This window comes from Varroa destructor, unplaced genomic scaffold, assembly GCF_002443255.2.
Source record: "Varroa destructor unplaced genomic scaffold, Vdes_3.0 BEIS01000002.1, whole genome shotgun sequence".
Lineage (NCBI taxonomy): Eukaryota > Metazoa > Arthropoda > Arachnida > Mesostigmata > Varroidae > Varroa > Varroa destructor.
The window spans coordinates 10,101,594-10,123,852 of NW_019211455.1; the positions used below are offsets into that span (position 1 = coordinate 10,101,594).

The 22,259-nt window shown below is 40.1% G+C and overlaps 1 protein-coding gene and 1 long non-coding RNA gene across 4 annotated transcripts in view; one reads left to right on the plus strand and one right to left on the minus strand.

The window, feature by feature from the left end:
- Window positions 1–6,321, minus strand: LOC147757346 (uncharacterized). The gene is made up of 3 exons (XR_015321333.1): window positions 6,201–6,321; window positions 2,822–3,247; window positions 1–293 (listed from the first exon to the last, which is right to left on the minus strand). It is a non-coding gene; the product is annotated as an uncharacterized LOC147757346 (long non-coding RNA).
- LOC111245896 (glutamate-gated chloride channel-like) overlaps window positions 4,311–22,259 on the plus strand; it is a 24,966-nt gene continuing 7,017 nt past the window's right edge. Inside the window, exons 1-3 of one of the 3 annotated variants that reach the window (XM_022794875.2) lie at window positions 4,311–5,158; window positions 11,603–11,701; window positions 20,719–20,899. In XM_022794875.2, coding sequence (XP_022650610.1) covers window positions 5,070–5,158; window positions 11,603–11,701; window positions 20,719–20,899 — 369 coding nt within the window. In that variant the 5' untranslated portion in view covers window positions 4,311–5,069. Of the gene's footprint in view, window positions 5,159–11,602; window positions 11,702–17,651; window positions 19,559–20,218; window positions 20,454–20,718; window positions 20,900–22,259 lie in introns of those variants that run through there. The other 2 variants (XM_086980394.1, XM_022794876.2) reach the window with 2 other exon arrangements.

The window sequence follows — 22,259 nt, forward strand, 5'->3', positions numbered from 1 at the left end:
TTTCGCAATACAATGTCAGCTCACCAGCACCTCGTACAAATAGCATCCTAATCAATTTCTTTTTGTCCTGACAAACCTGACAAATTGTCGTTTGACGCAACGGACAAAAGCAGTCTGTCAAAGGCTGGTCGCATTGCTTATCTAGTTGCTGCCTTGTCTAAAACGATCAGGTAATGCCAAGCGGGTATTGTTACCTTTATGACAATGCAACGGTGACACGTTTGCCCACGAAAATTCGGAGCACGTAAGGTGGTTCCAGGCCATGCATTGCAGAGCTCAGTCTCGTGCCCCGTCTGAAAAAAGAAAATATAACTAATAAGGCATTGTCGGATACAAAAACATCTACTTGATCTGACTCACGGCCATCCCGTTCAGCCGAAGACTGAAGGCCGGGGTCACCCGATTTTTTATAACTGGTTCGTGCCACCTATCCCCGCTGTACTCTTTGAGCTCGAACCGATCGTCTAAATTCGCAGATAAATATAATATTAATTAACAGCACTGCTAATCGCTATCAAAGCAACACGTTCCTGATTTTCACCTACTGTCTAAGTTAAACGAAATCTAAATGACTCTCAAAGACGAACTAATAACAGCTCTTTTCTTAAACTTCATATGAAAGTAACATGAACTAGCCAAACTTCAATATTAGAAACTGGAACCAAGGTTTTATGTGAGTGGAAAGCCGTCAGGGCTTCTTGCCTTCGCGGATATTGAAGTTTTGTTTGCACTTCGAAAGCCTATATTTGATCGATATATAGCCACAATAAAGCCACGAAAGAAGTTTATATATACTCTTTCCCTATATAAAGTACGTCAATATCGCTACTAACAAGAAATACACTATACACACTGTCACTCATAACCGGAGTAGAGGATCACTACAGCTTAATTTTATATCACAGTCAGTGGCGAATTCATTACTATCCTCTGAGTTATGGAGGATAGCTTTCAGATCACGAAAAGTTTACGGAAGAATTAGGCGGGGCTTTGTAGCAAAGCTTGTCTTCCAATGATAAAGCGCGATACAATTCGTTTACATAGTCTGTATCTTCCTGTTCGTATACGTACTACTGCTGTGATATTTTATCTTAGAAAACACGATAACGTTAATTGTCCACAGGGCAATTGGACTTATCGCCTTGGCCTTTGGGATTTTGTGCGACTCAATCTTTAAGGCAGTCCATGGTACTCCTTAGTAACACCATTCTCGAACAGACTTCGCGTAGTATCTTTTCAACAGCAATCAGTTCTGCTTCCACAGCTAACGTTTTGCATTGTAGATCGGGTATATATTGAGGATCATTAGACCTTTCTTCCGACGACATCGTGCCTCACTATACATTTCGCTATTTATTATAATTTATACATATTTTATGTAATTGAAGGCAAATGATTGCTGTTATTCACGCTCGACTCGGTGTTGTACAGCGGTTCAAACGGGGGTTTTTTTTCTTTCTAAATAAGTAACACTTATTCGCGCTGAGAATTGAGGATTCCCCGCTTGAGGATTGTTATCTTAGAATTAGAAAAACGCAGAGGAAGGCTATTTGTTTTCCGCGAAAACGACCTCGGTTTTTAGCCTGCGAGCTCACTTCCATACCGTGGCAAAACCATACAGCCTGACCTTGAAATGATAACTATGCAGATTTTCATTCTCTGCTTCCTTTTACCACCTTATGCGGTACATTAATATGCTGCAATTGTTTGTTTCGTTTAAATAGCTCTTGTATGCAACATAACCGTGTGCGTATGTACGCATTTACGCCTTACCGATAAAGTAAAATAGAAAAAAGGTTGTCCTAGTGAGCCTAACATGAATTTAATCACCATAAAGCCATTATATATATTCAGCAATATACTATTTAAATCGAATCCTTTGTCGTTGATATCGGCAGCCAAATAAATAGTTAAACAGTAGGTGATTACGCATGTCTCAGTTGTACCGTGTCTGACTCTGTTCGCAGAACAAGAACAAAGAGGCCTTTAAGCTTGACGAGTTACTCTTCAACGATAAGAGCTGAAATATATTTATAACAAAGGTCGATGTTCGTTCTTCCTGATGTTTCAGGTTTTCCAAACCTAAGCCCGAAGGCTAAGTTTGGAAAACTAAAAATCCCACATCGCTTCTAATTATAGCGAGTCATAGGCGAATCGAATTCTTTAATTTGGATTAAATTTAATTGAAATATAGTAGTAATCGTATATAAACTATGCTAGCAACTCTTATTATTATGATCACAAGAAATATGTTATGAGTACAGCAACATATTAGAGTTGTTAGGTAGCGCTCCATAGGTTTTTTTTCTGATATCTTGTATTGACAGCAAACAAGTGTTTAAGTGACTTTTTTTTCAACTCGAGCATCTTCACCAATAACAGTTTAGCATTTTTCTTTATATATAATCATGTTAGCAACATGCCATTTTCGCCCTCTGCCGGATAATAAATACAACAACAATGTGAATTTGCTCATCCTATAATATGCTCTTTTTAAATACTCGTTCCAGTATGCGTCACTTTTTGCCAAGTGATTACTAAGCTCGACGTTTGCCACATGCCAAACTTACCTCGAAAGTCTTCATTCCTCAAGCATTTTGTTTCAAAACCTAACTCGTATCTGGATCGCCTACCTTTACGTCTGACCCCTTGGAATGATAATTATAGATTCGTTAAAATTAGTCAAGTTTGGCCACCCCTGTTTCTCAGGGGATTTGTGACAGCTATATTTTTCCCTTGAGATTACTGCTTCTTTAGCTCAAAATAACAGTTGCACTCATGGTCACTGGTTCGAAGCGATTGTGCACGGACCGGTACTTACCTCAAAATCACATCGTTTGCTCGCAGGGCGCCCATAGAATAATTACCAATATTTTGACCTCTGTCCAAATACAACAAGGAGGCACAGATTTCAATGAAGTGAAAATCTTGCCGTGAACATTTCCTGGGTAGTTCTTCGATGTGAAGTCATATATCCTGAGGTGCTCAGGCAGCTTCTTAATCTCAGCAAAAGACGAATTGGAGAAGGGACTAAGAACAAAATTTTTATTAGAATCGTCCGAGCCAAACTCATGGTGAAGTTCTGTCCATCGCACCGTCTTCTCGATTCAGACCATAAGTGTTCTTAGAACCAATCAATACAGAAGTGCCTAAAACGTAAGTCCTTCATCGCATTTTGTTTATTCACTCGCATGAAAAGTACCGGGAAGCTTGATTTCAGGACATGCTTTATCCGCATATATGAGACCTGTTGATAGAACCGGTCAAAACAATAGAAATCTCTCAGTGTTATTTCAGCTGACGTCAAGTTGGAACGTATGTATTAGCTTCCAGATCGTCCGACAAAAGTGAAAAATCCAATATCGTTAAACAACATATAATTAGCTATAATAACTAATTTTTAATGCGCCGCGGAGACAGACGCTAGGACAGCTTGAGCAAAGCACTCCCTCCTTCCCTTCCTCCGTCTCTTCCTCTGTCTAAAAACTCAGGACGTCTCAAGGTTTCTTACGAAATACACAGGATCTATCGAAAAAACAAATTAAGCATGCTGAGAGCATTTTTACGTCACGCTCGTCAACGTTACTATTATATAACCGTCGCAAACTATTTTTAATTAAAGAATTGCGATTTTATGTCAAATGACGACTCGTTCCGCATTTCAAGAACATGTGTCTCTACCGTTAGCGCGTTTACTTTCCACGTTATTAAATGATAATAATGATAGTGGATTATCAGTCGATTATTAAGGTATCTTCTGCCTACCTAACAACAATTGACAACTGCATGAACACACAAGAGCGACATTACTAACTGCTGTTGTTCAGAGCTTTTTCATAAACAGCAACGGTGGCATCTAGGTTTTTATCAGTGTAAATCCACAATCGTTAATAGAAGCTCCTACGCCTACCGATAGAAGCATGGTCATTTCATTACGTTGCGCCTACTTCAGGAATGAATCTGTTCATGAAATATACGCCCCTCCCTCTCCCAATAGTAACGGTGTAATTAACAAATCAGCCTATCGTTAGCAAATACGTAACACCTGGAGGACAACTTCAGCTCCCCTGGTAGAGGAAATGACTACTGTCACCTTCTGTCGACAAGAAGTTTACTGCACTCTTGCAGTAGATGCTGCCGTACCCCCATCTCACCTCCTTTCTTTCCTATGATACCTCCGCTGACACTAGGTCGCTTGTGCGCTGAGTTAGTTAGCTTTGTCTCTTTCCTACCCTTAGCTTTGGTGCGACACCGGGGGCGAGGGTCGACGTGACGACGTTTAGGGAGAAGGGTTTCTCAAATCGGCCGCGGCCCGTAGCACATGAGCATCCGTCTTTAAGCCCGCCTCGAGAAATGGTCGCACTATAGCAAGCTATTACCTATCGAGCCACTTGGGCACCTTATCTGCTTTGGCTGCTTCAACGGGCGACCTGCTACCCAGCAAACTTATCGTCGGCTGAGCTCGAGCGCGTCCCAACAACCTCGAACGGGCAAAGAGCTATTGTAATGTTGTATGGTGTTGTGCAGTATTGCGCCTTTTTGTGCGTATTGCTGCTATTTCGGTATGCCGTTCGAACGTACATAGTACGTCGCATGTTACTTGCTGTTCTTAACGGGTCAAAGTTCCTGACAGCAGTGGTGACTCCACCCCGGATTATTGTTATGTTCCCGGCCGTTCGTGTCAATTTTGTTCATACTGGGACCACTGGTTGGATGTCTTTGGCCGCGGTAGCTTAATTCGGCGTCGTCGGCTTCGCTATTGAATAGCCGTGATTTTGTGCACGGCGTCTACTTCAAATCGCCTTGTCTTTGTTCAAATGTGTGGCAAATCACTACCTCCACTTCGTGTGTGCCTTCACCGTACGTGAATGAGCAGATGTGTGCATATGGATCGCCGGTATCTTTTCTCGAACCTGTCGACTCGAATGGAGAACAATCCTAGCCATTGTTCGGTACGCTACTGGTGAGCAGAAGTGACGATAACAATTACAACAACAACAAAAAAAAGAAAAAGTGTCGGCGGCAGGTCAACTCACGAAAGAATAGCCCTAACTCAACCCACAACAAATATGCGGACCACTTCAGCGATAGCAGTCGCTCGACTACTGACGCTTTTGCTAAGCAGCGGAGCACTCGCACAGAAACGCTCCGTCAGCGAGTAAGTTGCGCGAACGAAGTTCTATCAGTAGTAGTATTCTGACTGCATAAATTATAAGGAGGGAGACCAAGGCATCTTTGGGCAGTAGAGGCTTCTAAGCGCCTTCGGCTGTGACACAGTGGAGGCTACTAGCACGAAATCAATAAACAACTGTTCTGCTGTAAGAGTCAAGAGTAATATTAATATATAAGAAAAATCACGAAAGTATTTAAGAATCGCGTGTTGGCCAAGAGGGAATAACAGAGGAACGAGCTTATGTAGTAGGTAACGATAAAGCAGGATTATTTGGATTGAAAGTTCATTAAATCGGCAACAAGCACCAAAAGTCTTTCATAGAAAATATTGCCTCCGCGATCAAATCTTTAGCATAGGCTAGACGCGCAGCGATGCGCTTCAACGTATATATATATATATATATATATATATATATATATATATATATATATATATAGATTCATAACTCTTAGAAAGAGGTCTTTGAAATAAACTGACGGATGGATATTCACATAGCAACGGTCTCTAAATTTGAAAACAGTAAGTACGCCAGCTGTGACCACCTGATGCGGAGAGCTCACAACGGTACCGAGGTACACTAATCGCTCTTACATTGTAGAGAACGCGGTGTACACAAACGATGTCTTCAAGCAAAATAGTTTCCCTTAATCGGATGCTGCGAAGATAAACGTATACGTCACGAAAGTAAATATCTCCGGATGCATCCCTCAATCAAGGTGTGATCGTCAATACGAGAGCCAATCGACCTTGCTTATGTGATCTTATAAGTCTGATCAGTCATCGTCCCTATAATGAACTGGAGAACAGAAAAAACCTGACATAGCCCGCTATTCGAGCGGGATAAAAACTCAGTGAGACGTATTCCGTAACTACTAATCACCCTAGACGCCAACTATTAGTCTGCGTATGTATTCCCGAACCACTATTTATGGACGACGTGATCACGCACATGCCAGAATATCGTGTCAATTTGCCCCGCTGCGTTGCCCCGCTGACTGTAGCCTTCGGCAAACGCTGCTTTACATACCTGACCGCTTTAATCTCTTTTCAACACAAGTATTATCTGCTGGTACTATCCGCTTTCTATTGCACTAACCACGCGTTTGCTGTATGATTATATGGGGCCACCGTAAGAGACCACTAGCAGACTCGACCATTTTCGAGCACGGTATGGAATGTCTCTCTATGCGAGCGCGCGCGCGCGCGCGCGCGCGTGTATGTCTGTTGGTTGCTGGCGCTCAGTCGCATCCTGTAACACAGGTTGCTAGGCCTAGTTTTCGAACCGGGGCTCCCCACAGCCACTAAGATTTCTACTCCTATATTTGCCACCGATACGATGAGGCACAACAGCAGTATTGGGTCTTAAACGACGTCCTTTACTGTGAGAGTGCAATAGTAGTCGGTAAGCAGCTTCTACTGCTGCCATCGCCACCGAGTTCTAATTTTATCCCTCACCAGCGCTGTTGTAGTCGGATATCGACTGGGGCCCGCTGGTGCCGTCACTAGCAGCAGAAACAACCGATCTGTGGCAGTGGCCGCCGCAAAAATCACCGGCGCTGCCAAGGTATAGACGTCCTTTGGTAGTAGCGTTATCGTACGTTGAATATGAGCGTTGCGTCTCCTTAAAAGTGAGAAAGCTCTCTTTGTGAGCCTGCGATTCTCTTTCACATGAATGAGGAGGCATAGGACTCACTAGTGATACTGTGTTAAAAAAGATTTGATTGAATGGTAAAGAAAACATTTTTTTCACTCGGCCACCTATGCGCTGAATATGCGGTGCAATTGGATGTTCCCGGCTAACATACTATACTTAATAGGCAAATTAGTAAATGAAGGGAAATGGAATATAATATTTTGGTGCACTGTGTCATCTGTTACCTAAATATTGTTGTGATCCATCTTGGATCTCCTAACAGCAATGATTGAAATATCTAGATGATTCCATTGTTTCATACGGAGTTTTCGCAGATTCACAAACAGCCCTTGTTATATTATCGATATTTAATATATACGCATACATGATGTTGTAAAGTATGTTGAAGAAAACAATGGTTTTATTGATGGAGCGCATTCTGTCCCCTCACATAGTGACCGGCTCGTTTATCAAAGTAAACATGAAACCAAAATCGCAGAGTTTATTGTGTCTTGTTAATAGATGCCATTTCTTCTGAAGTCAAAATATACCTTTTAAATTTTTTAAAGTTGTGGATCAGAAAGCAGTTATCAAAGCAAGGGCTAAAAAACAGTTGTCATCTAACAGTATGAAAGACAATATTTATTACTAAAAGCAAAAAATGGCCATCCTTAGTTCTCCAAACACGTGTACCGTTTACAGTATGAACTGTGCATAAATTCCTCGAGTTACTTATTGCCGAAGGACCCAACCCAAGCCTAATTCGCAATATACCTTTCTCGGTAATATTATAATTTATCAATATTTCTAGTATTAGTGGCTCCTAGGAATCATATCGACCTAGGTTCGTATCGACCAGATAGCTAAGAGGCTAATACCTGTCAGGAAGAGCTATGGTAACCCTTGCAATTTGCTAAAGTTTCATTGCATTGTCTCTCGGATCATGCCCTGCGATTGCGAGAAAGATCTTTTTTGCATGAGAATCCATGTCGTTTTTTTTTGCCACTTCTATTTTTTGTTTGCTAAACGGTACCATTTCCTACTGATGTTACTGGCTAAATTTAGCCTCTAACGTGTCTATACAAGCAAGATCAAATGTTCATTTGCAGATATTACCGTCGACCTCTTAAACGGTGAAGTAATACTAGGAAAGGTATTGCGTCCACAATGCAACAGAAAAAATTCCAAGTGAAATAAAGTCCCAGCTTCAAATCCTCGGAGCTTTACCAAAGCTTCACTTAGGTACATTCACTTTCGATAGCAATTTCTTGTCTACATATCAGTCCGTTCTTTTCTGTTGTCACAGACGCCAAGCGTCGCCACTTCAGTCGAATCAGTACTAAATACTTTCAGAAATAGTGCGTGCAACGACGAACTATCCATTTCACACTTCGATTAGAAAGCGACACTTCACCAAAGCTTCGTGAATATATTTCACGTCATCGATGGACCGGGCTTGTTCTATACACCTGATATACTATAATATTACATTAAGAGAATCGTATTAAGATATTGGTTTTTATCGTGCGTTAATTGTCAAGAACGTTCGCTGCATTTTTATGTCAGCCTTGAGTACCACTGCGTTTATAACAGATATCGTTTGAACTATTATATAAAACCAGAACACGTTACCAGCCAGCGTGATGCAAATTAAAATACATGTGTTCAAAAAATAACGTTCTCAAGTAATTGTTTTTCTAATAAAGGGAAGCTTGCTATCGCGGCACAGCTTGACAGGTAGCTAGTATATCTAGGAGTGCTTCGGGTATTCGAATGTCTGTCATATGTTTGCGATATTACTTAGTAGTTTTACTTTGGTAGCCATGTTCTTCCTGTTGTTCGTAAAATACCGGTTATATGCTCCGTCAGAATGACAACTTTCCCTGCTTTTTTCGCGTTATTTTTTCTAAATGAGAAAATCGGTGGTTTCTGTCAACAACGCATTGGGGTTCAAGATATCATTACCCACCGTACGGAATGGGAATGAGTTTGAGAAGTATCAGTATCTTTTTCTCCAGATTTATCCATGATCTAAGTGCCCTGAAGGAATCCTGTTTGTTTTGCGAATCGAACAAAGCTTCCACTATCGGAACGTTTAGAGGTGCGAACACGAATGTTATTATTTCTCACTTTGCCCTAAATCGGATTGAAAGATTATAAACCCGCATGATAGCCCTTACAGTCAACCAGACGACAAGATGCTATTCCGGAATGTAACTTGCGTAGTTCGCAGTTAAGGAAAGTTTAGCTTAAAAATAAGATGACTTGATTAGTTGCTGGAAAGGGTATTTATTTATGTCTAACGAAGGCCAACAATTCAATGGCATTGAATAGCATACACGATCTACTGAATAGGACGACTATCGTATAAATAAGGTTCTAATATGTACGTCGTTGACCGAAACTACTAATATACAATCAATGCTATGCATAGAGTATCGTTTTTGTTTTCGTACGTCATTAGCGAATTATGAACCCATTAGAAACATCCGCCAATGAAAATAGTGCCTACAACCTTGAGTTAGCTACGTGTTCCGGAGTTCCTGAACATGTCCAGTCTTTACTTGGTAAAAGTGGTAATAGAAATATAGTAGTTACGTTCGGAAAGATAACTACCATACAAATTTAATCATTAACCATACAAATCAATTACTAGGTACACATTTGGCTAGCGTACTCTGAGACGACATGTATCTGTCTTGATACATCCATACAGATAATAACGAGCACAACATATACAAATATTCTCAATACATAACACGTAGACATCATTGTACATCACTGTAAAGTCAGCACATTAAGTTCACGATGGGTATGTAATTGATCCTGACCACATACGCTTACTTTAATGGGCATAAGCTGAACTACGCTATAGTTTCTGGAAGTGCGCGCGTGTATGTATGCCTCTTTGTACATAGGCTTGGATGAAGCCTACCAGGACTCCTTTTCGCCAGTAACTTTGACTAGCGGCGATTTCACGCAGGAAGCTATGCAGAAAGGGCAGCTCGCTTCGATTTAAACAGATACGCACTGAAGCACAGGCTGGTTACATCTTATTACAAAGATACGAGCTTCAATCTGCCTCTATATCGTTGTTCCTTACGGGCTCGTTCCCTGTATTCGCTACCTCGTTTTGCCGGGCTGAGGTGTGTATTAGCATTGACAACTGTAGTGAGTTCAACCTTAGTATTAGCAGGGCCACGAGAAGTTGTAGCGATGTCTACGAAATTGTGCTATGCAGTCACAAATAGTCGACAAAGGTTGCCACCTCGATATGGCGTATCTCGAGATACTGACGTGGACGGTCTCGTCTGACCTTCGTCCATTGGGGTAACTCGACCACCGGGCAACGGTCTCACCAAAAAGAGGCATGATCGATTGACAAACGCAAGGAGCAACCCAGATACCAAGCATATGACAAGCAAAATTGCAAACGGCAAAACGAGGGAAAAAAGTAGCAGCTATCATAAGTTCAGCAGCAGGGGCTCCCCCCGTACGATGCAACCGGACACAATATTAATTGCATCCGGTTGCATCGTGCAGAAGTCTCTAGACTCACTCGGATTTGCTATTTACGCTATGCGAACAAATATCATTTTTTTTTCTATGGTTAATTCTTAAGTACCCCTTCTGTAACAGAGCTCGATACGCTGTTTAGGACTGCTTTAAGGTCCTCTGAGGCGCTCGGCACGATTAATCTGTGTGGATCGAACCGGCGAGGCGATGATGATTATTGTTATTCAGCATCGCCTTCACTGTTTCTTTCTCGATCCAAATTTTGCCTTACGCGAGTTAACAGGTAAACACGTTATCATTGCACCATTGCAGACACAACAATGGACGCTTACTAAATGGAAACGCATGAAGCTACTGCATGGTAGGGATGTTTAACGTTTCTCGTATTTTAGCAGACCAGAAAACAGTGTGAATTCTCCGTTATGTAGCAGCTACCGCACCCTATAACGCTTATGCTGCTATATAGAGCACTAATCCTATCGGGCATCACTCCTTCATCAATGGTACCGTATACAGTAGCTGTGCCAGGGCAAACATGCCGGATTGAATGTACGGACCGGATTATGGCGTCTGAGAACAGGATGACACGAGGATGTGTAACCAGATGGGTGACTGTAAAAAAAACCTATCTACGGTACATTAGATCTGCCGTTTTCTGCCATTTAAATCAACCATGCTTCTGGTGTTACCGCTGTATCTGATGCTGTTTCAAATTTGGGAAGATTAAGTGTATTTGCCAAATTGTCTGTCACTTACTCACACCAAAAGAACCACTGGTCAAACAGCGGATAGCAGTAAACAATGGGGACCGGTGCATCTTTGTCAAAGTCGGAACACCGGAAACAATCAGAACAGCTTATCGTTTATTAAGACTGCACTCACTGTGGTACGGAGCAAGTACGCCACTTCCGAACAATTGTACAATAGGTAGCATTTTAGAAATCTATTGAGGGTAACTGCAAAGTGTGACAATGTAACAAACTAAAATCTGCTCTGTTAAATTTCAACTAAGTACCCGTGACATATAATAGATATTATTCTATACTTAGAGTCGAAAAAATCGTGCTTCTAGTGAAAGCTATCTAGATAGTTAAAACGGTTTTGCCAACTCTGCTATCACAACATTATCTGAGTAGTCGATCTAGAAACTGTCTTCAAAATAGAAATTCAACTGTCTATATGCTCCTACCTTTCGTGACACCTCTGTTGGCTGATCGTGCTACGTAGCAATTTCAAATATATCGTTTTTAATCAAACAGAACTTCATTTGTGTTCTACAGGGACAGTCCAGCGAGTATTTCCGAGGACAAAGTTGTCAAAGTGGACGATCAAGAAGAAACCAGCTTGATATCTTTGACGTCTCCATACCGGGAAACTAAGTAAACAAGATATCGTGTTCTCCTAAATTCAATACGCTTGGCATGTTGCATTCGTAGGACTAGAGTGTCGTGCAAACATATCAGCCTTCGTTATCCCGCACCCATTACTGCATGATCCATAGGAAATGAATCTATTTTGTGGAAATAAAGACTCCTATTTTCCCGATGACTTACAAAAAAATCAGCGAAAGGGGGCAGCAGAGATTTAACTTTACGTCGTGGGTGATTGCGTGACAAAAACTCAATGGCAAAAGCGAGATAGCCTCTACCTAACCACGGGTACTACGCCTTTAAAGGCGATATCAGTGTTGACACGCTTTAACTAAAGGGTCTGTAGTTTTATTTCGTCGGCCGAAATTTTACTGACTTCATAAGCTTTAAACCAAATAATCGTATCATTAATATGTGCGACTTTGTGTCTGGAAATGCCTGAAATACATTATTTAAGACAAGTTCATTAAATGCTGAATGCTGAGAAGAGCTCAACATAGAGTTGTCTATCAATTTACACGGTCAAGTAAGAGTCTATCACAGATAAACCATATAATGATATTGACTTTAATTCTAGGCATTCAGATGTTATCGTGTGGCAGTTTGTTTCATTCTACTTCTTTAGTACTATAGTGTTTCAAGTTAGAAATTTCAACATGGATTCGAAGACCGATGCGGCCCGCCTATCGTTCGGTCTGCTAATCGCTTTTGGCAATCGACTGTTAACCCGCTCCCTGTGCTTACTGTTTGCCATTCCAAGCTCAGTCCGTTTATTGAATATTCAGCTGAAGATTGCTCATTTCCTTTACACTTTATTCTATTTAAAATGACCACCTTATCAAGCTCAGCGGATGCTTTACTACTTATGTCCAGTATTACTGGTCCAGTCGGTCAAAATGACTGGGCATATCAGTATCTTAGTTTTATAAAGACAATATCCATGTTGAATCGTACCTACTCCGTTCACCTAAAATCCTGCAAGCCCTTTGAGACTAATAACTGTTTCGAGTTTTGCGTCCGGCGCTCTTTCTAGCGCCTAATAGAATATGCCCAGCCCGGTTTCCGACATAGACACCCCATTTGTTTCTAGGTCTAATGGGTGTTCAAAAACCGCTGTCCGTTGGCTGACTCTTCGAGAGTTAAATATAGAATTAATGGTCAGCCCCAAAAAAAACGAGAAAACGCCACACGTGTCTACCTGCTGATTTTCCGATGTCGCGATACTATCAAGTTTTTTATAAATAATGAGCATAACTACAATACAAAGACTATGCCATAGTTTCGTATCAAATAGTTGGGTAGGAATTCACTCAAAGCGCGATATGCCCGCCTTCAATCAGATTCCAGTTAATCGGAATTAGAGGTATATCAAAGCAGCCAATTTTATTGGATTTTAAGTGCAATAGAAAACGCTTTAAGTGCATTCTATCAAGTTTTTCTTTTATAGTTTTTGAAAATTTGTAGGATCACTCAGGCTGAGCTTGTAGAAAAATTAAACTATGGGCATAGTTTTTTCCATTGCAGACGTAGAAGTGATTGACTACCAAGGGTTTTTGCCGTACGCAACCATGATTGGTTCCTTAACTGATGCACTCTATTCAGTAGTTGTAACGAAAAGAGACTTCACACTCTCAGTTAATCTTAGCTAAAAACTGAATACTCCTTAAAGTAGCTGGCCTACTCACACCTGTTAAAACGACGAAAAACTCAGGCCACTTTTGCCGCCCCAGTCTATGTGTCAGGCAACTTTTGGTACATGTCTACTCACCTACCAGTTGTAGCCTGTACACTGAAAAAATAGGATTATAGGACATCTGGATTTTAAAGAATTCGCTATGCAAAGATTGCCCCTGTTAGCTAAGTTCCCGCCGCGCTATTGTCTCTGCGTATCCAAAACAGCCTTTCTATGTCCAGTATCGCCGTTAGGCATCCCATCAGACGGCTGGCTTCCAGCCCGGGCTATGCTCGGCTTTGAACATGTCCCTAAGATCCAAGAGTACTCAGGCGATAGCATTAGGTTCTAAGCGTTAGCGTGGTGAATAGAATAGTTTTTCCTTTTGAACGCAACGCGGAAGAAATCAGCAATCATTCGTATGAGTCTACTTACAGCTCTCGATTCTTTGAGGTTATGACCTCTTCGAAGACTGGACTGATTTTACAGGAAAAGCGAGAGCTGCCCTATCTCAGCAAGGGTTTTCAAGCTCTCGAACTAGTGCAAGTGTAGGACACTAGGAACTAGGACACGATCATGGATCCTAGAAACATGTATATATGCTTGTTTATAAATTTTAGCTTGAATTAAACAAAACCTATTTCTTTTAAAATAGGTTTTGTAATTAACAACTTATGAGCCCTAAGCCTTCGTCACCGAGTTTGCTTGTAGTTAGTGCTGTACCAGTAATATGTCCCGCTTATCTTTCTATCACAATATTTTGCCTGTTTATTTAGCCTGACATATCCCATTCAATCGACATTATCTTATCACATTATTTTTTTTAGCATATTGTTGCCTGCTGTAAACACGACATAAACGAAATTCTGTGTATAAAAAAAATATCTGTATAGAAAAAAAAAGAAGGGCATTTAATAACATTTTTTTTTTTTGTTTTCTTTTTTCGTTCTACCATTCGAAAAATTTGTATGATACGCCGAAAATCTTTCGACATAGCACACGGGCACAACTTTTCACGATACATCCTGTCTAGGATCCGCATATTTACCGGTAGTTCTAATCGCTTGTGGTATAGCGGAGTTGTTGATACGTTGTTCGCTTGTTTTCCATCCTAACTCTTGAATATGATACTTGCGTCTAAGCTAAGCCTCTTTCGAAGAGGCAAACAAATCTTTCGAAATTCTAGAAAAGCCTGCGCGGCAGAGAAGTTGAAACATTGCAGCATAGTAGCCTACAATGGTCGTCCCGTGTATTCGACGGTGGTTCACTCAATGAGTTGTACGTTGTTACAATCATATAACTAATTATCTAATGTTATGCTTGAATAAGACTGCTACAGTTGTTTCAGTAATAAATAAACCTTTCCGATCAACAGATGAGTCATTCAGAGTAGCAGCAAGGAAGAAACTGATTGAATGTCAAGTAAACTGCCTGAATGGTGTTTTCACGTCCTATTATATGGGTGCTATCGCTATTTTCACTAGAGAAAAAAGATTCCAAGATGTATCCTGCTCTAGACCAGGCCGTCAGGTCATTTCGGATACCTGATGCCGATTAAATTGGCCTTACTTGAATAACAATGATGAAGTACAGGTATGCAGGCTAAATCTCGCATTGACCCTTAGAGGTTCAGCAAAAACCATCTGACCGTATCTGACCTGTCGGTGGGTGACGCCTACTCGATATAAGTGGGACCTGATGTAAGTAATTTAGTAAACGTTTTTATTTTAAGCAGCTTAGTAATGATTTAATATTGTTTCTCAAACGCTCAGTGAACAACAGTTATTCCTATAGAAATGTAATAAAGTATTCAATACGAGAAGCAAGTATCTCGACATAAACAATAACGAACTACAAATAAAATGCTGTTTCTACTCCGACAAGATAATAGCTAACCCACATTTGTAGGTACAATTGCCTGGTGCTGGTCTAATAGACCGTGTTTTCAAACGACCGGACTGCAGCTAATTCCGGAGTAAACTAAGAGTTTTCAAATTTAGAACAACTATTTTTAATACGTCTAACTATGCATTTTGTCGTAAACAAACAAACCTAACAGCATGGCTCTACTTCTATGGTACGTGAAAAACCATGATAAGCATACGTTTGTTCCCAACTCGGAAAACATTAAAGGTCAGGAGATATCTAAATACGTATTATTTGTGATATTATACTGAAGACCCGCTTCATTAGTAGACGTGCGAATTTCGCTGGGTCCGCTTTCACCGGTACCGCACAAATCAATTAGCGATGACGGCTCTCAGTCGTTTAAGCTGGATCTGGGATATTCAGTGTACTAATAAAATACTGCATATCAAATAGTATAATAGGACGGCTATGTCTAGTTTTAAGCACCGATAATAGAAAAAGGTGAATTTTTTATCTGTTATAGATTGAATGTTTATGTAGCTCGATTTGCTTCGTGCTACATTGTTATCTCATTTTAATCCCAACTAGTGATACCTTCAAACCAGTACCTTTCAACAAATTCATTTGTCTCGGACCCGGTCATCACTGGAACATAGGCTTCCAGCCACAAGCAATAACTGCACGAACTAGTGTGGGAACTGTATTTTACGTGGCGGCAAAGTGTTTACACAACGAATCTAACGCTTACGACCCAATTACTGGTGAAAGCAGGTGATTTTTTTAAATCATTTTTGTATTATTGTTACCAGCTTACCGTAAAGTATGACCAGGCTAAATAAAGGCTCGCTCGAATATTAGAAGTATTAATTCTAAGAGGCATAAATCAGGTCGATGTTGATCTTAGTGTATGCTAAACCCTTGCACCAGGAAGATTTTATATCTGCCCGGTCCACGATTCGTGCGACGTGTAATAAGCTACGTCACACAAAATGACGTCATGGATCACGTAATCGATATGGATCTGAAATGAGACTGCAAAGGCTGACTAGCCAAACGTTTACGACGAGGAAATTCTACTTCAAAACATTTCTCAGTCGCTTAGTTTTCACAACTCTGTATGATTCAGATAATAAATATATAAATCTTACAGAAAAACATTTGTTATAGCAGTGTTCATTCGAGTAATTAGGTTATATTATTCAGAGTAAGGAAGTGTTCTTTTAGAACTGGTATTCCCAAAAGGGTCAAGTGGCCATGGTCCAACTGTAATTTTAGCTTTCAATTCTTGTGACAAAGACTTGAAGGCCTCGTGGAGTCCTTAGATTCACATAGTATTTAGATACCATTGTCCCAAGAGTATATCGACTACCTTTCCATGGTAATTATACACGAATTCAAGATGATCACAGATATCATACAATTAAAAAATAGGAAAATTTTTTAGTTTACGGGGTTGGTAGAAAGCAAGTTTCCTGATTGACCTTACCCATTAAGAAATATAATAATATATAACGTCATGAGTAAATGAATCACCATTACGCTTAATTATATCTATTACCAGGGGGTAAACGCGTTACCCTTGAGGTTAGCTTGTAATTACCGAATCAATTACCAAACGAATATAGTTTTGCATTTTTTTACAATTTGTGCCCTAAGATCGCCACGGTTCATACAAACAGAATTTTCCTTGCATAACGTCTTACCTATATATTATTAGGTTACGTTATATTATATACGTCTATTCTTCATATTTTATTCTAGGTAGGACAAGTATATTGCGCTATTCCCCAAATACGTATGTTATAATATTATGATCTAGCGTAAAATGAAGCTTGCGAGTCAGGCGGACTGATCTTTATGCAAGCGCTAAGATCATTCAGATTCCTTTATTTACTTTGTCATTGACTGGAATATGAGGATGAATACTGCCCTGTGGTGTGTTTAGCGTTCGTCTTCCTGGTGCCTTACGGTAACCGGTGAGGGGGCATCCTCTAAATTTACTACGTTATTTTCGCAAATAGGCGTGCGTAAAGCAAAATAGCTACTGTCTTTCCCACCTTCGGAAATGAACCGTATTTAGAAGTCTATCCAGCTAAATTGGATGATTTAACACCTTTGAAATAAGTCTTGTGTATTCTCAGCATCTCATAGTTCATCTCGATCCATGCTAATCGCACAATGAAACAAGTTGTTCTACTATTCAATTATAATTCAATCTATAAGAACTGTACCACACCTTTAGGAAGCTTCTCATTTTTACAGAATGTTCATATAGCTAGATCTGCCGTCTTTACATCATATGTTTTTCTATTTATAATTTAAATGATAACAACAGGTGATCTTTCTTTGTTTACATTATGACAGCCTAATAACAGCCTTGCAATAGATAACTAATTGATAACTATACCTGCTGTAATATATATATGATTTCTCAATGTAATTTGTTCAATTTTCGTGCCCTGTATACCGGGTCTGAGAAAGCAGAGATGTCCCTGACTGAACTAAGATAACCGCTTCATATCAACAACCCCAAAAACTTCACTAACACACTACTCTGAGCACTGCGCTATGACAGATAACAAAGTGCCCTGTCAAGGGTAGAGAGTTTAGTCCAAAAAAGTCGATAGACTTGTTCTTATTTACATTAGCACTTCAAATTGAAGCATTCTTCATTTCTGCACTCGTAGACCATTACCAATGATTTTTCTATGCCATCTGCTATTAGTTGAGACAGCAAATCTAGTCCCTGTGAAGCATAGTTGCCGTAGCATTAAAGAGAACCCTTCGATATACAGGAAGCGATTATAACACTTGTTCTGTGAGAGAGAAGATATAAAAGCTAAACGGTACTGTTGTAAAAAAAAATAGTGATCTATTCCCAGTAACAACGTATGTTTCAGCTCTAACTCGAATGAATACATTTATTTTGCGGTGATTACAACACAAATTGCATGAAAGCCGTAACTCGATTTTTATTCCTAGCTAAATATTCAAGCGCTTTCACATTAACCGATGATTTACTATTCATCCGTCCTAGCTTCTCAATATTGTTTTAGCGGAGTTTCAACAGTCGCTATTACCGGTATGCCCCCTATGTTTCGAATTTTATGTCCGGTACCGCCTTTAGGCATCTTATCAGACAGCTCACTCCCGGCATGAAACGAAATCTTTCTATACCCGGGTGCAAGACTAGACCACAACATGCTCCTAAGCTTAGCAGATAAATACGTTACTTACTAAACTATCACAAGGACTACCGGTATGTCGAAACCGATTCGTCCTGAAGAACTCTCATAGCACCGTTGCTACTAAGAGCACTCGCTGCAGTACACATCTGATTTAGGACGATTCTCCATCCTGCATCACATGCAGCTTTTACGGCCTTACGGTAACCGCTTAGCTCCTTCTAGAAGGCGATGTGACAATTGTCTCCTTCGGCTCCGCCTAACCCAATTCGATTCACTTGTCTTGAAAAGCAAATGTCCCTAGTAGAGGCAGCTGCCCTCTAAATAGCTTCGAATAATCTGTGTAAAAACATCCCTTACACCGTTAGGTTTGGCCTGTGCAGGTGAACAACATTTGGCACAAGGCCGACAAAGCTTAATAACGAATGGTCGAGCGGCAGGTGGATTCAAGATGACTTCATTAAGCCTTCATCTTCGAGCCTACCTTACCTTGTTACGGATAAGTGGTCTACGTTTTAGATTTTACTCAGTTTAGAGGCAATTTAGGTCAAGTCCGTTTGAGAAGTTTGGCGTATACAATGCAAGTGCATTATATATGAATATATAACGAAGATATAGTATGCACGCACTTATTTGTAGCATTCAGTTACCAAAATAGTTATTAGACATCATAGTCGCGTTGCTAGAGATATTTTACTCATTGTTCGGATCGACGAAAAACGTTGTTGGCTTAGTATTTACATAATAGATATCATTATAACTCTGTATTTTTAATTCAATCTAGTCGGAAACGCTAGCCCACCGCAATCGATTATCATTGATCCAATTGTTTTATACTGATGAATAATTATTTTACGCTTAATCACATAGAAACGAAATGTATTTCGAACTACCTAAAGTAATGGGTCTAAGCTTCGCTCTCGTTGAACCGGCTTTCTTGCCTTTATGCTATTCTTAACCTAACGATGACAACGCACAGCAGCGCGTCGATGTTCAACAAAATAAAATTTCTTCCAGCGCAGTGTACTTCTCTAAAGAAGAACTTATCACCGAGAAAATCCGAAGTACTAGTACAGATAATATGAATAGTAAAAAAAGGTGTGCTGCACATAGGAATACAAAGCAACAATATGGACCAATGTAAGTGTCAAAGGTAACTAGTTTCTGTAAGCGAATTTCTGCGTGAAACTTCTTTGTGTTACAAAGTATTAAGAGCGAGTCATGCAGGTGGAAAATATTGAGAAGGAGATGGAATTAGTTTCGTCCAATTATTGCAAATAGTTATTACTGGATAGTCAGATTTGCCTTGTCATCGGTCTTCATATTTAGACCACTTACTTGTCTTCAAAGCCATTACAATTATTAAGTAGCTGTGACTGTCAGCCAAACTGATGCTTTATCACCACACAGAGCTTTCAATAGCAACTGAATCTACTGATAGATATAAGCAGGCCACTAAGACTGGCAGACAATTATATTGCTCTATCTGAACCTTCTTAGCTATTTTTTTACAACATCGAATTGCTTCCTGGTCCTTTTAGTATAGTCACCTTTGTCCATGATTAATGGTAGTTAATTAGGCGCTTGTTTTCAAATTTCTGCAATTACTGACGCACTCCATATCGTGGGCTGGTCCTTTTTTCTTTAACTACGTTTTAAACTACACAGCAGCTCTAGACGGTTCATGCCGTCCCTTTCGTCGTCATCTAATGAATGTATTCCTGAAAAAAATATTCCACTGACCAGTAATGGCATATCGATTAACTCAACTTCTGACCTAATCTTTTTTGGTAACCCAAGATCATTAGCTGCTTTCAAGATGCTTCAGCCCTCTGAATCCGTACCATCTACCAACTATACAGAGCTGGGTCGACATGGATACCGCCGGCTTGTCGCCGTTACGATTCGCCGTTTCATCTAGCACTATAGTAGTAGTAATACAAATCTTCTAAACTTTTGTAACGCACAGCGGGTAAATCCTTGTCGACGGACCTGAACACCGTCGATAGAAGCCAACTTAATGTAGGCTTGTCATGTGAGTGTGGCCCAGAAAAGTCGAACTATTTAGCCACATTATTCTGAACCTGCATGTAGTTTTCATTATCCTAGGCAGCATCTGATTCCGTACTAACAATATGCGTACGCTAAAAATTTTAAACGCTAATTTTCCACTTGCGCCTGATTGGCTACCTAATTATATAGTCCGTTATACATCGCTATCAAAAACGACATGGTTTGACGGATCTAATGCTCTTCAACTTTTTTCTCGCGTATGTTATATACATTCGCGCTCACTTCAGGCCGACCCGAAACGAGAAAGCGCATGCTATTGTCACCCAGTTAATTAATCCAGTTCGGTACGACCCGCGCATGCAGGCGCAATCCGGCGCAGACTGTGAGCACTCCACCTGCGACGAATCGCCTGTCCACGTTAAGGTTAACACGTTCGTACGACAGATGCGTTTCGACCAAGCACAAATGGTGAGTTTTAGCGTATACCGAAGTTATCAACGTGGCACGTATGCATAACAGATGTCAGGATGATGCGGAAATGAAAGCAAAAATCATTTACGTAATTTTGTGTATGAAAACAAGCTTTTGTATGCATTCATCGGATATGCTGAAACTGCGCAAATGTCATTGACTCGATACTTGCTTCAACGCTCTCAGAAGAATATCGATTTTGGGGTTTTGATATCAGGACTATAACAACAAGTATTAGGATCTCTTGTTCTTAGTATTTTTTTATATTAATAATGGTATTTTTTATTGCACTTCAGCAAAGTGATCTGATGATAAACTGAGCCAGTTTGCTGATGTAATTCAGTGAGGATAGTTTGATAGGAAAAATTCCGACTCCGTGTCGACTGAATAAATTTGGTAACCCTATTTTGAGTTTTACACAAGCACTTTCCGGCCATAGCTTTACCTTTTCCTATAGCCGTCTAAGAAAATGTTGGCCATTTAATTGAATTCAGCAAGAACGAAAACTTCTCAAAGAATGTACTTGTAAATACATATCCACCTAAAACCATATGTGACTTTATAAACCTATACGCGCGTCTTTCTAGCTATGATAGCTGTGAATTGGCGTATCTTTGCAATACTCATAATGTAACTAAGCCTTACGTGAATACAGAAGCAACATGACTAACTGTGCGGTACTATTTAGAAAAATAGATGCCAGGGGATTCTAGGCCACGATGGTTTTTAGTAGATAGGCGCTTTAATCAAATATGCAACAACGACACGATCAGCATGCCTTTCATATCTGCACTATTCTCCTATGAGTCCTTGAGACATGTGACCTATAAGCTGCTGCCTTAGCCTTGCAGACGCTATGAGATCTATCGTTGAGCTTGCGACAGGTTCTGAAGCAGAGCCTTCGTTTGCGGCAGCTTGCATTACTGCACAAACGAAGGTTGACAGAAATACAATTTTATTTACGAAAACTTTGAAATCAATCGCAGTTATTAAAATCATTCGAAACAAAGCAATTCTTAAGACTCGTGTCTTACTAACTGTAAAATAAAATGAAATTTTTGCTTACTTTAATATTTCACCTAAATGGACCTTGGAAAACATAATCTGGTCTTCATGCTATCTACACACGAGTGCAGATTGTATATGCATAGATGATTACACACGTTAAATCTGCTCATGCCGAATTCATTAAATTTGTCACTGCTCTGTTAGAAGTACATTGCTTCATATTGAAAGATTTTGTTGTCATAAATTAATTTAAAGTAAAGAGAAAAAAAAAGAAAAGGCCGGTTTTCTATGAACCTTTGGGAACCATTAGTGACGTTTCCTAAAAGGGTCAAATCTCGTTCATAAAAAA